The sequence below is a fragment of the Desmodus rotundus genome, unplaced genomic scaffold (genome assembly GCF_022682495.2).
Source record: "Desmodus rotundus isolate HL8 unplaced genomic scaffold, HLdesRot8A.1 manual_scaffold_168, whole genome shotgun sequence".
Classification (NCBI taxonomy): Eukaryota; Metazoa; Chordata; class Mammalia; order Chiroptera; family Phyllostomidae; genus Desmodus; species Desmodus rotundus.
Genome location: NW_026527223.1, coordinates 16,798 through 33,580, shown reverse-complemented (window position 1 = coordinate 33,580; position 16,783 = coordinate 16,798). Strand labels below are relative to the sequence as shown.

At 43.8% G+C, this 16,783-nt stretch overlaps 1 protein-coding gene and 1 long non-coding RNA gene across 5 annotated transcripts in view; one reads left to right on the top strand and one right to left on the bottom strand.

Annotated features, from left to right (window-relative positions):
* Nucleotides 1–417: 417 nt before the first annotated feature.
* CRYZL1 (crystallin zeta like 1) overlaps nucleotides 418–16,783 on the bottom strand; it is a 32,711-nt gene continuing 16,345 nt past the window's right edge. For 3 of the 4 annotated variants that reach the window (XM_045195431.2, XM_024561376.3, XM_024561381.2), the window contains 7 exons: nucleotides 11,955–12,088; nucleotides 10,832–10,943; nucleotides 9,139–9,237; nucleotides 5,692–5,813; nucleotides 4,789–4,894; nucleotides 1,724–1,769; nucleotides 418–1,046 (listed from right to left, as the gene is read on the bottom strand). In XM_045195431.2, coding sequence (XP_045051366.1) covers nucleotides 947–1,046; nucleotides 1,724–1,769; nucleotides 4,789–4,894; nucleotides 5,692–5,813; nucleotides 9,139–9,237; nucleotides 10,832–10,943; nucleotides 11,955–12,088 — 719 coding nt within the window. In that variant the 3' untranslated portion in view covers nucleotides 418–946. Of the gene's footprint in view, nucleotides 1,047–1,723; nucleotides 1,774–4,788; nucleotides 4,895–5,691; nucleotides 5,814–9,138; nucleotides 9,238–10,831; nucleotides 10,944–11,954; nucleotides 12,089–16,783 lie in introns of all 4 variants that reach the window. The other variant, XM_045195436.2, reaches the window with a different exon arrangement.
* On the top strand, nucleotides 952–8,730 carry LOC128780063 (uncharacterized). The gene is made up of 3 exons (XR_008426044.1): nucleotides 952–1,090; nucleotides 4,820–5,224; nucleotides 8,347–8,730. It is a non-coding gene; the product is annotated as an uncharacterized lncRNA (long non-coding RNA).

Below are 16,783 nucleotides of genomic sequence, written 5' to 3'. Positions count from 1 at the left end.
CCCGCCTGCGCATGCGCGCACGAGCCCCGGCGCTGCTGAGGGGACCTGGCTCTCCGGGTGCTAAGTAGCTAGGGCGCCGCGAACCAGGGTACCGGTCTGCACTCCTCTGTAGGGGTGCGGCGGGCTGTGCACGCGCCTGGATGAAATGGAAACGTCAGAGGGCAGAGGGGACCGGAACTAGCGAGGGCCCACCCCCCGACAGACGCCACCGGAACACGCGCCGCAGCCCCCCGCGCGGGGCGCCGGGCCGCCGCCACGCTCCTGTTGGCTCCTGAGGAAACCCTCAGTGAAGGAATACCTGAAAAACATTTCACGTGTCTGTGGGCTAGACCCTTTGAGATTTGCAGATGTACGATTACGTGGCGACAGCACCCGTTTGCTGAGGAAGGAAGGTGTTGAGAACAGAGCTGACACAGGTTATTTTGACATACCAAAGACTAACAGCTTTATCAATAGGGAAGCGCGGCGTTTGCTGAAAGTTTTCTTCACGGAGAGAATTTTGTAACGGAGGCAGATATATAAAAACAGGAGTGAAAACGCGTCCACATATTCCTTTTAGATCAGGGGTGTCAAGCTCATTTTCCCCGGGGCCCGGTGGCCTCGCGGTGGCCTTCGAAGGGCCGGATGCAACTTCAGGGCCGTGTAATGTCACTGCCGGAACAGCTGGGCGAGCGCTGGCGCGCCGCCTAGAACGGCGGGGGAGGCCCCGTGTGTGCCGCCTGTGCTCTAGGTGATACTTGTAGACAGGTCTTGTCGTCTGTCCAGGAATTTTCAAATGCTTTTGAAATATTTGAAATAACAGCATCTTGTCTCAGCCAGCAGGAATACATGCCTAAAAATAGAACTCTTGCATTTGTCTTCCTTGACTTTTCTGAACAATTTCCAAGGAAACTGGCTTCAAATACTGGAATGGGCTCATCCAACTGAGGTCTGGGAAAGAACAAAATTAAAATCGAACAACTTGCTTTTTTCTTCCTTGATTTTTCTGAACAACTTCCATGGAAACTTTCGCCTCATGTAGTGGAATGGGTTCCTCCAAACGCGGCCTGAGGGAGAATGAAATTATCTGATGAGTAGAGCACAGAGAATGGTAGGTATATGTCAATCTTTTAAAAAAAATTTTTTTTATTTGTTTTTAGAGAGGGGGAGGGAGGGAGAGAAACATCAGTGTGTGGTTGCCTCTCATGCGCCCACTATTGGGAACCTGGCCTGCAACCCAGGCCTGTACCCTGATTGGGAATCGAACCAGATCCCTTTGGTTCGCAGGCTGGCACGCAGTCCACTGAGCTACACAAGCCTGGGCTAATCGTTTTACTTTAAACAGTACAAACTTGTCCATTAGTATGCCTGCCGTTAAAAATGGTTAAATTTTTGAGGGGGAAAATCTCCTGCTTGACCCACTCCCTCTTTTTTGATGAACAGATCGCAGCACGGCCCGTCTCCCCTTCTCCAGCCGTGGGCGGCCTGCGGTGGCCGGCCGGGCAAGGAGGGGCGGTGCGGACGGACAGAGGCAAGCGCAGCTGCCTCTTCCGCCCTGGAGAACACTTCCCGGTGTATCGCAGCGTACACAGTGAGAATACCCAGGAGCAGCTGTTTAAACAAAACAATAAAATAAAATATGGAGGCAGTAGGTGTGCTGTGAAAGCTGAAACGGAAATAGAAAGGCCAGCCTATCTCCTTGAGTATAGAAAAATAAAAACGGTGGTTGGGTAACTCAGCGTACCTAAAAACACCAGCTGATAACTTCTCCATCACATCTTTTAAGATACGTAGCTGGAAGGATCGTTAAGGTAGTGATGTAAAGTAGGATTAAATCAAAACCATTCAAACAGCAGGAGATGCTAGGCAGGTTACTTTTTTTTCGTTAAGTTTAGCACTCTCAAAAATTCAAAATGTAAGTTACAGAAACTCTAAGCTGTCAACTTTCTCTCTGAAGAAGGGAGATGGGGAACAGCTGTGCCAGCGGCAGTGACAACACAGCGGAGGCAGAACTCCCGAGAACAGGGGGTGCAAGGGCAAGGCCACGGCCTGTGCTGTGCGCTCTCCCAGAGGGATAGCAGTGGGACGGGCCCGCCTCACCTCAGCATTACTCGTACCACTTTTAGTTACACAATTTTAGCACTTACATTTCTTACTCTGGTGCAGGTGTACTTACTAAATGGCTACAGACTCAAAATTCGTGTGCAGGAAAGTTAATAAATTGTGCCTGTGATATATGTCACCAGGAGTTAGAATACCATAAAAATTTTAAAAACCTAGTCATTTAATGGAAATTCTAATATTAGAATTGAGAGGCCAGGTAACTGCTAGTACTGGATAACTATTTACAGAGCAGAACCACACACGTGGAAGGAGCGCTCTCGGGTCACACAGGGCAGCAAGCGGCCCAGTGGGAACGCAGGCAGGGGGCTTGCGCCAGTGAGGACTGAAGTCTGAGTCAGGGCTGCAGAAAATGTAAACTAGAAAATAGGAACATAAGACCTTTTTTAAATGTTTTTAAAAGGACCTAAAGAATATTGATTCACTTATTCATACTATAAATTTTCTTTCTACTTCTGTTAATGAAATTACCAACAGTATGTGTGACACAGTGTATGTGTCGTGTATATTTCTGATTTTTGCAAACTTAACCTCATTTCATTTCAACATGTCATGTTTCAACATGGCCCAAGGGTTTGTTAAATATGTTAGAATCAGCTTTGGTGGGGAAGGAAAGGCAGTTCAGGGAATTAAGTAACACAGGCACAGCAGCCAGCCTGTTTTCCGACATGTAAGGTTGAAAACAATCTATGGCTTTTCTTCCTTTAACCCTCACTCGAGCAGACACTCCTTAATCCTAGTGAGAGAGGAAGCGGTGTGGGGGAGAGAACATCGACTGTGGGGATCAAACCCACAACCCAGGCATGTGCCCTGACCAGCCATCGAACCTACCACCTTTTAGTGTATGGGATGACGCTCCAACCAACTGAGCCACCCAGTCAGGGCAACATGCTATTACTTTTAATAAATGGTGTTCTCTTAATACATCATGGTATTCTTGATTATAATGTTATTGGGCCTTTTTGCTTTAAATTGAAATTCAGACAGTAACTTCCAGAAAGTTAAAAATTAAGCTTATTTTCTAAATTTAATAAGAAAATATTTAATCAGAAATACTTCAATCTCATACCCTCGCTACATTTAGGGGATTTTCGGGTTTTGAATCACCTTCTTTGAAAGCCAAGATGGCCAGTGCACTAAGGAAACCCTAACTGAAGGCTCTGCGTCCTCTGTTGCTCCTGGGGGAGCTGCCCTTTGCACACATCACTTAACCAAAGGAAAGCACAGGGCTCAGTGGAGGCAGGTGCACGGCTCTTTCTTCAGGCACAAGTACGCTGTATTAAGTTACGAGTACTTATTTTTTTAATCCAATTTTTAAAAAAGATTTTATTTACTTACTTTTAGAGAGAAGGGAAGGGAGAGAGAAAGGGAGAAAAACATCAGTGTATTGTTGCCTCTCATGTGCCCCCTACTGGGGACCTGGCCCGCAACTCAGGCATGTGCCCTGACTGGAAATAGAACCGGCAACCCTGTGGTTCACAGGCCAGCACTCAATCCATTGAGCCACACCAGCCAGGGCCAATTTGTTAATAATTTTACGAAGTGCAGCTGCCCTTAGGACCATCTTCTTAGAAATAAAAGGATTATTTGTAAATTGATCTTGCACTAAAGAGGTTTGGACCTTTCTTTTAGAACTGCTTTCATATTCTCAAGAAAACTTTTATTACTTTTACTGAAACTAGAATGCTTTAGCTGCCTTCACCAGATTTGTCTCTGAATAACCTCCAATTAAAAAAATCAAACTTGCCTTAGCTGGTGTGGCTCCGTGGATTGAGTGCCGGCCTGTCAACTGGAAGGTTGCAGGTTTGATTCCTGGTCAGGGCATATGCTTAGGTTGAGGGCCGGGTCTCTAGTAGGGGGTGTGCGTGAGAGGCAACCTATCAATCTTGCACGTTTCTCTGCCTCTCTTTCTCCTTCCTTTCCCCTCTCTCTAAATAAATGAATAAAATCTTAAACAAAATAAATAAAAAAATCAAACTCATCTTCATCTGATGAAGAATTTGTTGCACTGATAATCTTAAAAGCACCCTACAATCTCCTTAACTGGGATGCATATTCAGGAAGGTTTTGCATAATGGCACCGTCACAGGAGTGAGGATGCGGCTGCTCGAGGTAACGTAGAGTTTCTGTAATGCCAGGTCAAAAATGGAACAAGATGTTCCATGTAACTTAGGGTTTATCTCCCGTCCAGAATCGAGCGAGACTGCCTGGGTGAGATTCCTGTCCTGCCACTTGCTCCTGTGTCCCGGGGCCTTTGTGTGCCTTTCTGTGCGTCAGTTCCTCCACCTGCGAAACTGGGGTGGTAATAGCTATGCCTACACCTCACAGGGTGGTTTTAATGTTGGAATAAATTACTACCTACAAAGCACTTGGAGCATTGTTTGGCATGATCAGTGACAGTTAGCTACTATTATTTATTATTATATTAAAGAATTTATTCAGGCCTGCGAACCAAAGGGTTGCCAGTTTGATTCCCAGTCAGGACACATGCCTGGGTTGCAGGTCAGGTCCCCAGTAGGGGACGTATAAGAGGGAACCACACATTGATGTTTCTCTCTCTCTCTTTCTCCCTTCCTATCCCCTCTAAAAATAAATAAATAAATAAAATCTTTAAAAAAAAGAATTTATTGATAAAGAGTCCAGGTAAATTTCAAGCCAGACACTCAAGTCAGTAGAAAAAAAGGATATAAAGGTATTTTCCTTGTTGTACATTTGACAGGTTCCACACGTCCTCGTTCAGGAAAGCCACCGTTGCTCCCTTGAGGAAAAGGCAATGGCAGTCGGGAGGGTCCAACTTGGACAGAAGCACAAAGACTGGTCAAGGCTGAGTTTGACAGAGAAAGACGGCTAGTATTCTGAGCCAGAAAGACTTCTATACTAACCAAATGATGCCCAAGCCATAAACAATCATCACACAAACATTAATACCAATACAGAAACCATGGTTTCTTTTGCATTTCATTGTCCAAATGATGAACTTGCAAGGTCAGATGCAACGCCACACCAGAATCCTGATGCTGGAGGAGTAGTGTGTGCGCACTTGTGCGCGCATCAGAGAGCGAGCGATTCCTGGCAGCTACTCACTGGTCATTTTCATGAGGATGTTGGAAAATCGTGAAGACTGGTATGTAAGAATTATGGTGTTGGCACATCAACCACAATAAAAACATTTAATTTCAATTGTTAGGAAATGTAATTTTGGGAGACGGTATGTATAGACACATATATAGTATATTCCAATTTGAATAATTAAGAAATTGTGATGATTTTATATAGAAATATTTTGCTAAGTGCATGTCAATATTTGTTACTAAGACAAAAATCCTATTTGAAATACTATTAAATTCAGAAGTCACTACATCCAAACCACCAAATAAAAGTTAAATGAACCCCTCTACTATGCACTCTTTCAACATTTTGGCCAACATGCAGCAAAAGTTAAAAAAAAAAAGCTACATTTCTTTAAAAATAGGGTAGAGTTCAGAATTTACACTAATTTAGCCACATCTTCCCTCAAAAGACTTAGGCATTATTCCTCGTTAATTGCATCCTTTTGGTGGTACAGTGATGCTTTGCCGTTTCTGTCGATACCTGCAGGTTTTCTTCGGTTGTTACCCAGTGGCCTCCGACACCAAGCAGTGTGAGGATATCATGTTTATGTGGCAGTAGTTGTGATTTCCCGGCTGGCTCATCATCTTCACTATATAATCTCACTTACAAGGGGATAGTTTTAAAATGGAGAGAGCAGAGATAGATATTTTAGTCATCTGATGAAAATTTCTTCTTCAAACAAGTTCTCTTTACTTTTTTAAATTCTCACTTGAGGACATATTTATTGACTTTAGAGATGAGGGAGTGTGGGGGGCGGGGAGAGAGAGAAACATGGATGTGAGAAAGACATACCGACTGGTTGCCTTCTGTACGCGCCCTGACTGGGGACCAAACCTGCAACCCAGGCTTGTGCCCTGACTGGGAACTGAACCCACAACCTTTCGGTGTATAGCATGATGCTCCAACCAACTGAGCCAGGGCTCTACTTTTTAATGGAGGGATGAGGGAGCATTATCCTTAGAAAAAGTCAACCCAATGTATTCAGACACCTTAAGATACACTTATGGCATTAAAACTGGTCATAAAATATATTCCAGATTTAGTTTTAAGTGAAATAACTAAAGAGAAAAAGTCTGTTTTCATTTGACAGTCAGTCAAGGTAATACAACATAAAATTAAGTCTGATAGTTTTAACCTTAACATCAGTTGCTTAATACTTTGGGAAAAGCTGACTTCTGATTAAGGAACTCATAGACTTGAGAGAGTCATACTTTGACATAATTATTGAAATGTCCCGAGAACCAAGATGGCGGCGTAGGTAGACACACTGCGCCTCCTCGCACAACCAGAACTGACAGAGAATCGAACAGCAAGGGGGACCAACACCAAGGAAACAGAAAATAATCATTCATCCAGACCGGTAGGAGGGGCGGAGACGGCACTGGGGTAGAGAGGACTCGCGTGGCTGTGGCGGGACTGAGACTGGCGGAGTGTGGGACAAATGGCGCAGGCAGTCCGAGCACTAGCAGAACCTGCAGTCCCACATTTGCACAGATAAACCCAGAGGGCCGGACTCAGAGTGGCGGAGAGTGGGGCAGGCAGAGTGGCAGGTAGCACCTTGCGGCACCACATTCGCCCACAGATAAACCGGACGAACGGCGGGCAGAGAAGCAGACCACTGCGCAACCCAGGGCTCCAGCTCAGGGAAATAAAGCCTCAAACCTCTGATTGAAAGCGCCCCTGGGGGTTGGGGCGGCAGGAGAGACTCCCAGCCTCACAGGAGAGGTTGTTGGAGAGACCCACAGGGGCCTAGAGTGTGCACAGGCCCACTTACTCGGGAACCAGCACCAGAGGGGCCCAGTTTGATTGTGGGTAGCGGAGTGAAAGACTGAAATCCGGAGGAGAGTGAAGCGGACGCCATTGCTCCCTCTCGGCCCCGCCCCCACGTACAGCGTCACAGCGCAGCGACCAGCATTACCCCGCCCCAGTGAACACCTAAGGCTCCGCCCCTTAAAGTAACAGACGCGCCAAGACAAACAAACAAAAAAAATGGCCCAAATGACAGAACACTTCAAAGCTCCAGAAAAAATACAACTAAGCGACGAAGAGATAGCCAACCTATCGGATGCACAGTTCAAAGCACTGGTTATCAATATGCTCACAGACTTGGTTGAATCTATTCGAAAAACAGATGAAAAAATGAAGCCTATGCTAAGAGAAACAAAGGAAAATGTACAGGGAACCAATAGTGATGAGAAGGAAACTGGGACTCAAATCAATGGTATGGACCAGAAGGAAGAAACAAACATCCAACCAGAAAAGAATGAAGAAACAAGAACTTGGAAAAATGAGGAGAGGCTTAGGAACCTCCAGGACACCTTGAAACGTTCCAACATCCGAATTACAGGGGTGCCAGAAGGAGAAGAGGAAGAACAAAAAATTGAAAACTTATTTGAACAAATAATGGAGAACTTCCCCAGTCTGGCAAAAGAAATAGACTTCCGGGAAGTCCAGGAAGCTCAGAGAGTCCCAAAGAAGCTGGACCCAAGGAGGAACACAACAAGGCACACCATAATTACATTACCCAAGATTAAACGCAAGGACCTACATCCAAGAATACTGTATCCAGCAAAGCTATCATTTAGAATGGAAGGGAGGATAAAGTGCTTCTCAGATACGGTCAAGTTGAAGAGGCTCATCATCACCAAGCCCTTATTATATGAAATGTTAAAGGGAGTTACCTAAGAAAAAGAAGATCAAAAATAGGAACAGTAAAAATGACACCAAACTCACAGTTATTAACGACCACACATAAAACAAAAACGAGAGCAAACTAGGCAAACAACTAGAACATGAGGTTGTCAATAAGGGAGTGGGAGGGGGAGAGGGGGGTAAAGGTACAGAGAATAAATAGCATAGATGATAGGTGGAAAATAGACAGGGGGAGGGTAAAAATAGTGTAGGAAATGTAGAAGCCAAAGAACTTATAAGTATGACCCATGGACATGAACTATGGGGGGGGAACGTGGGAGGGAGGGGGGTGGGCAGGATGGAGTGGAGTGGGGGGGGGAATGGGACAACTGTAATAGCATAATCAATAAATATATTAAAAAAAAAAAAAAAAAAAAAAAAAAAAAAAAAAAGAAATGTCCCATTGAAAAGGTAATGAGGTACATGTCCCTGGGTTGATTTCAGATCCTGAGACACTGTTTAAAAAGAAACCCATGTGGTGGGCACATGTAGCTGCAAGCCACCTGTGACCTCCGGTGTAGAGGGCGAGCCCTAAGGAAGTGCAGACAGAGGGCCTCTGCAGGCCTGGGACACCTACCCTGAGGTGAGATGGCGCTCCCTAAGTGTGTACAACTCAGGTGTTACACAGGTGTCTGTTAAGACTCCCAAGGCTCGAGGGAGGGGCAGACTGAACAGAAATCTGTGCATTTTCCAATAGAGACTGCGGAAGTGGCCCATCCAGTAGATGGCCATATATAGCAGAACTGACTGAGGAGGAATGGGGCTGAGACTTGAACTACTGTGTATCATGTGGGAGCCGTGGAAGGGAGCATGTTTGTAGACTCTTGTAGGGACCCTTAAATTCTAATGCCTGTATTTCAAAAGGCAAGCATGTTTTCCCTTCCAGAGTTTACAAAGAGAATAAAATGAAGAAGTGTCAACTTAAATATAAAAGTTAAAAAAAAACCCTAAACTAAACATGAATAACATCAATTTGTTAAAAATTATTTCCAGGATATATGCAGGGGTGGGCAAAAGTAGGTTTACAGTAGTTTATTTTTGTATTATTTTTTAAAATTAATTACAGTATTATTTATGTTATTTTTTTCTATAAACATACTTTTGTCTACTCCAATGTATATACATACATATATACACCCCCAGACACACACACATATATCTATGATTCACATTTTTTTCTAAGATTCAGTCATCACACCAACATCACACAAACTACTGATTTGGTCAAGTACCTACCTCCAGCATCTAGGACAATGTCTACTCCCAGGCCCCCTGTTTCTTCTAAGCAGCTCTCAGCCACACGGGCGTTCCCGTGAGACACATCGACCACTCGGGCTGTGAAGGACAGGGAGTCAGACAACCGTGCTGCTCTCTACGTGGTCAACACAGACAAATCAGAGGAAATGGAAAAACAATTACCTGTTTTCTAAAATGAGTTAAGTGGTTCAAACAATTACTGAATCCAAGTTGTACTTTTTTTCGTCTAACCCCATGTTGGTAAGGATCAATTTAAATGAAGGAACCGGTATTGAAAATATACTCAATAAAAGAAAATACAAGCATTTTGTGGATAACGTGTTCCAAGGCTAGTCTGTTTACACAGAAGACTGCTCTCTGCAGCTAAGACTACATTGCCGGAACTGAGAATCTATAAACCACAGAGGCAGCATATAGATTAAGACATGGACTGAAAGATTGAGTAATTTTTAAAGTATGTTCAGATTTAATAGAGTTTAGAGCTAAAAACTACGAAAATATATTTGTGAGATGTGGTATTTCTCTTTTTGAGGCTGTTTATCCTTTCTCAGTCACAGAAATCCCCCGCACCTCCCCTAGCTGCTCCCCAAAACAAAGAAGGTAAGGAAAAAAAGCATTTTTTAGATTGTTTTTAGTACAGTGAATGGAAATTAAACTAATGTTAATTGGTTAAAGTATTATATTAATAGAACAAGCCAATGAGAGAATTAAAACTCTCAGAATTGGAACTGGCAAATAAAGTTATGTTTAATATTGCCATTCATGTTTTTTCCCTATTTTTACTCTTCTTTTTTCTTATTTTCCTGTTTTCCTCCTTCTCCAGCCCCTGCCTTAACCTTCCTTCCATTTCTTGGTTATCTCTGCCAGAAGCATAACATAACAATGGACACAACCTGACCTGTAATGCTAGATGGGCCCAGGTTCAAACCCAGCACTAGCCCTTTTCTATATGCACATCCTCGGGCAAACTGGTTGTGTTCTCCGAGAGGCTGCTTCCCGTTACTTGCAGCGTTGTTAAGGACTCACAGTGATACCGTCCATATTAACGCCCCACAAACATTGCTTAGTTGCTGCCCGCTCCCCCTCTTCTCATCGGATGTTAATTCTGTAACTCCACTCTATTCCATTCTGCTCCTAGTTTTCTCCTTTCCTTTTCAACCTATTTTTTCTCCAGTTGTTGCTGTCCAGATACAGTCAGTCTTCTCAACGGGTCCTGGGCCTCCGCCACGACCCATGCAGCAGAGAGGGGATCTGAGCTGGGTTTCTGTGGAGGGGCCTCAGTTCCCTTCCTACCGCATCGCAGGGACCAGGCAACTTTACAGGTAGATCACGGGGTGAGACAGATGTACAGTGAGGCAAACATGTATCAATACACCGATGAAAACCAAAGCAGCACCAGGTTTTTCCAAATTGTTTCAAAGTGCACCTGATTCAAACTTGGCTAAGTTGATAACAATGGGGCAAAGAAAAAACATTGAAATATGCAGGTTTAAAAAACAAAATTTGTAATTAAAACTATCATTTAAGTAAACTTAGACTTAGCACAGATACTAAGTGCATTTTGGAAGTGACTTTCATTTGGGATTTTGTGCTTTGTTTTATAAGCACAATTCTTAAGGTGCTACACCTTCAAAATGTTCTTTTCGAGTCTGTGTGGAGCACCACTGCCCACCTATGGGAGGCCGGAGTCTCTCAAGGTGCTGCTTGTCTTCCAGGCTGCTTGCTGTCGAGATCACTTTGGCTCCACGGTGGAGCGCTAACTGAATTGCGATCGTACCGAGCATCTGTGTGGAGAAAACACAGCAGGGTTATACACAGAGGGCAGAGGCCACATCTACCTTATTACACAGGTTGTTTAGTGAAGTGTGATACTTCAGTGGTGCTTCACTGTATTTTTAAGTGTTATCTGATAGAAGAAGGAAAACAACATGGCGAAGTTTAATAGGATGAAACACTTGATTGACTTTTCCTCTGAAGGGGTGCCACTCGCTCTCACCCAGCCTGACCGAGCACGTAACTGCAACGATGCAGGGCTGTGCTCAGAAGCACGGCCCTGGAGCGAGAACAACGGGTCTGACAGGGCCTTGTCGCCACCACGACCTGAGCTCACTGTGCGGTGCGTGTGCGCATCCAGCCACCACACCTGGTCAGTCAAGGCACTGGGAAAGCTCTGTGCTTTCTTCAGAGGCCCGGGGGCTGAGCTCAGGGACGCCCGGCCAGCCTGGAGTTGCACATCAGGCTGAAGCCACTGCTCAAGGCAGTGCTGCCTTTTGTCAAGGAGAGCATTTTCATCAACAGCCACATAGAAAATAAAACCATAACTTCACTCCAGGTTCTTTAACATTTTTAGGTTATATTTCTATCTATTTGCCCTTAGTGTCAATTTCTTTTGATAATACATGCAAAATGTTTAAATGAGCACATCTGTGATGTTGTGCAGTCCACCTACAAATGCCACACCACATTTACATCAGTGGGAGGGATATGACATGAAATTGGTGGGAGTTTTGGGGGATGGCTTCAAAGCCTTCAGGAGCTGTCGCAGGCTTTGTGCAGCGGGCACGGCGACAGTGCTTTTCTAAGGCACTGCCAGGCTCAAAGCGAGAAGAGACTAACACACTGAGTCTACCTTTACTCTCCCATTGATAAATGCTGCTTGTTTCAACAAAAGAGAAGTTTGGTAAAAAAAAAAATTGGAATAAGCTACTGGCAAAAACTTATATTAGTAAATGGACACCTGTTCCCCAAATTTACTGCACTTTGGTCTATTTCTGAACAAAACTATCAGCACCTACACTTGCTCCGTCCATTATCAGCACCGCCTTTCCTGCAGAGAGAGGAGAAAGATAATGCAGAGCTGTGTAGGCTCGCACTCCGTCCCGAACGGTTCCCGCGGCTTCTGTCCACGAAACTTTTTCTGGCTTGTGAACTGTCACAAAGAACAACAGGAAACAATCCGTTAGCAAGTCCCGCTGGTCTTGCCTCCCAGATCTGTCCATTACCCCCTGCCCCAACCCTCTGGGACCTGGTTCCAGCCTCTACTCTTGCGACAGTGTTCCCCACCTCCATTCCTGCCCATGCACACCCCACTCACCCCAACAACCTCATCTCTCCCACGGGAGGTCGCCACCATTCTTTTTTTTAATATTGAGTTGTAATTGACACCACAGGTCACCACCATGGTAATGTAACTTCTCATTTGCCCCCATAGTTTAGTACAAGCCTTTGTCCCTAAACAATGTAATTTAGTTTTGCCTGTTATTGAACTTTATCTAAATGAAATCATACCTATATGCATTCTTTTGCATCTTACTTTCTATGGTCTATGTTGTTTTTGAGACACCCTTTTTCGTACATGTGGCACTTCATTTTTGTTGCTTTGTGGCATTCCGTTAAGTGAAGACACCTGCCTAGGGTTGCCCGTTCCCCAGGCGAGGAACATCTATGTGGTTTCTAGTTTTGGGCAGTTAAATACAATGCTGCTAAGAATGCTCTTCTAGAAAACAGTGTTACATGGCGTACACATTTTCTCTAGGATATTTACTTAGAATTAAGGCCTCAGGTCCCAGGGCATTACCGTCCACTTCCCTGTACACGCCCCAAGTGCCTGTGTACGTTCCGTCTCCCCCATCGGTGCGCGAGCTCTTGTTGCTTTCGACATCCTTGTTAGTCCTTGGTGGTGTTACACATTCCTGCCAACTGAGTGGTGTGGGATGTTTCTTACTGTGGTTTTACCTTGCTTTTCCCTCACTGCTCATGAAGTTGAGCACCTCTCTGTTTCTTGGCCATCTGGAATTCCTTTTGTAAGTGACTGTTCAAGTGTTTCATCAATTTTTCTATTGCGTTCTTTTTCTTTTTGAGTATAGGAATTTTTTATATGTTCTAAGTGAATTATGTGCTTGTTTATGTGTTATAAGTATTATTTTCAACTTTTTGGCTTCTCTTTTCAATCTTTTAAACAGTGTCTTTGAAAAATAGAGAGGTATCAGAACGATCTCTTAAAGACACAAACAACATCCTTACACTCTTCTGCCTTCCCACTGCACTTGGAACAAAATGCGAACTCCTCATAAAGCTGAAAGAGGTCTCTTGATCTGACCATCAAGCTGCTCTCATGTTTAATTATTTAATTGTTGTTTCTATGTATGTGGTCTTTTCACAGCACAGAAATCCTTGCTGACCTAACCTAAAGTCAATTCTGTAACACTTTTCACAGTCTTTACAAGCTCTTTCGAATATTTTTCCTCTCATGGCAAGACAGGCAGGGGAGCACGAGTGAGCCTGGCTTTTACCAACTACCTAGTGCCATCTAGTGGGGAAGCCGATCATCCAGGCACAGAAGTTGAAACCCTTAAAACAGACAAGCAGGGCATTAACAGAGGAAAACCCTTGGCAGGACAGTCATGCGCTGTTTAACAATGCCGACAATGGATCACACAGGTAACGGCGGGAGCACTTATAATCCCATAAGATTATAATGGAGTTGGAAACTTCCCATCGCCTTGTGACCGTGGAGCTGTCCTGACGTCCTACAACCCCCAGGACGCCCGTGTTTGCGGTGAGGCTGGTGTGAACAAACCTCCTGCATACGCAATTACATGCAGGACAGCGTACTGGACACTGATGGTAAACATCTCTGCTCCTGGCTTATGGATTTGCTACATTTTCGTCGTTGTTTCAGAGTGGATTCTTCCTGCTCATGACACAGGTGTGCTGTGAACAGTACGCTGAGTCACACCCACAGGGGCCGCACACACCTCGTGTTCGCTGCACCTCTGGACTGTATCGTGTGCTCTAGTGCCTAATCTACTCTCGTTTTGTTCTGTACAGTCACGTGCTGTGCAGGCTTTGGGCGGTTACATACAATGCTGCTAAGAATGCTCAGGAGCAACAGACTACCCCGGAGGGCCCAGGCGGGTAGCAAGCTACGCCATGCAGGTTTGTGTAAGAGCTCCCACAATGTTCACGTGACAACGAACTCGCCTAACGACTCATTTCTCAGAATGCCTCCCCATCATTAAGTGGCTCATGACTGAAATTAATTTCTCTGAGGCCGTGTAGCTACTTAGTTTGAATGTCTGACTCTAAAGCACATCTTCCCTAAGAGGATATGCTCAATTTACATACAATTTACTTATATGGAATTTTTGGAGAACATGTTCCATTACCAGAGTTGTGACTACATATATTTTTATTAAAAAAATCAAACAGGTGGTCCTTAAAAAATGCTAACATAAAACTACATTTAAGATCACAAAGGTTATGAAATTGCATTGTCACATGTGGTTTAATGTCAAGATCCATGCTTTTGTGTTAGGTGGTCTGCAAGTGTTTATTATGCAAGAATATAAGATAGGAATAAAAATAAATAGAGAGCCATGCATGGATCGATAGCAACAGTGAATCAGAACCCCAAAAGATCATTTCAATTCTTTCCACTTTAGGTCCAAAGGAACAATGCTGGAAATGCATGTCAAATTTTGAATGAAAAATAGAGTTACTTTTATGTTTGACAGAATGGCTTTAGAATTGAAAGCACAAAGGAGCTGGAAGAATTACTCAACTTCTTTATTCTACCCTTACTGTTCTCTAACAGGACCAGTGAGACAGTTTGGGGGGGTTGTCTGGAACTCAGTTCTTGTGTGGTGAAACAACAGACTTCTTGGAAGGTGACTGAGTGCTGCTGAGCTTTCATTAAAGGAATCACCAAAGAATTAATAGGAACTAAAACAGAGTCTGGTATACTAAAGATCATCCCCGCAAATCTTCAGGGAATAAACTGAACTTATTTCTCTTTCACAAAATGTTAGAGCTGCAACAGAGCTTGGAACTTGCCCAGTCTGGCGCCTTAGCTTACAGACACGGTAACTGCACCCAGGGTTTTGCCTAAAGGTCATACACAATTACTAATCATTCTTAAAGTACTTCTTTTAAAGAAACATTTTACTGTATTTTCTTTTTCAAGTAATACCTGGAATTATTTTCTCTGTATGTGTCGGTATAATTTTGGACTACAGTCACTTTGATTTGTCAGAAACTGAAAGCCATTTGTGTGGTTTGCTTACCTCAGCTTCAGTTTAGAGCTAGAAAACTTTTGACTTTCTCATTTGCATTTCTCCTTCTGGTCCATCCCATAACTCCAGTGTTCAGCAGTGCCCACAGAAGTGGGCCTTTAGTGTTTGTTTCTTCAATATGTAGCCTTCTGTAACAATTTAATTTAGGGGACTTCGCCCAAATTTGAGCCCAGGAATCCAAAATACAGGTTTTAGTTGACTCCATATTTTCACAAGGTTCTTGAAAGAACAGGGGCAACACGGGCCCAAAGGGATTCTGGGGTCAACATTGTATGGTCTGCCCTGGCCGGTGTGGCTCAGGTGGTTGGAGCGTCATCCTGTCACTGCAAGGTGGTGGGTCTGACTCCTGGTCAGGGCACATTAGCTAGGTTGCGGGTTTGATTCCCCGTCTGGGTACCTATGGGAGGCAACTGATCTCTCACATAGATGTTTGCCTCTCCCTTCCTTTCTCTCTAAAAGCAATGAAAAATGTCCTCAGGTGAGGGGGAAAAAGAAGTTGTACAATTTCCTGTAAAGGGTCCAGAGTTGGTCCTCAATTTTCAAATTGAATTTTAAAATAGCAAGGGAGCAGAGACTTACTACATGGTATCAAAGAGCGAGCTTTATCTTTCTTTCTTTGCTTTAAAAAAGATTTTATTTATGTTTAGAGAGGGAAAGGGAGGGAGAAAGAGAGGGAGAAAAACATCAATGTGTAGTTGCCTCTCACATGACCCCTACTGAGGACCTGGCCCACAACCCAGGTGTGTGCCCTGACTGGGAATTGAAGTGGTGACCCTTTGGTTCACAGGGCGGCACTCAATCCACTGAGCTGCACCAGCCAGCGCTGATCTTCATCTTTCAAAGGAAGACACATACTTGGCTACAAATTTAGTCTTAAAATATGTATAAGTAAGCACAGGCCTCAGATTTTTGGAAAACTACATTTTGAAATTAATTTTTAATAAAACATGGTATTACTTGGAAATTTTATAGTAAACAATATAGTAAATATCATTGACCTACATTATAAATTACTTACAATTTACAATTTCAGAAATGAAACGCCAAAGATTTGCTACCCGTTTAAGTTCGTATGGACTCAAATGTATATATTTATTGTTTTTAATGGTCCAAAATCCAAAGAAACTGGCCTTCTGTCCCCCCAACGACTTATTAGGGGTCCTATCATTTATGAAAAAACTTTGGAAAAATTTTAGCGTAAGAGTTCAAGAACACAGAATAGTATCTGTCAGCCTCCAGATAAGGTGCAAAGGCTCCCGTGAACCCTACCTAGTACAGGAAGGAGATAGGTGGCTAGCAGGCTACCATGAGCCGCGGCTGCACTCTGGCCACGTCCTCCACCTTCGTCCACAAAGGGGACCTCCCCTGATTTTTCATTCCTACGTTTTCTTTATATCCTTAAATAAGCTATACTTAACTTTGTTATCTTTTTGAACTTTATAGAAATGAATGGTATCATACTATTTGTATTCTTGCTTTTGTCATTCAATACAGGGTGGGGCAAAAGTAGGTTTACAGTTGTGAGTATGCAAACACTGAGTTTATTCTTG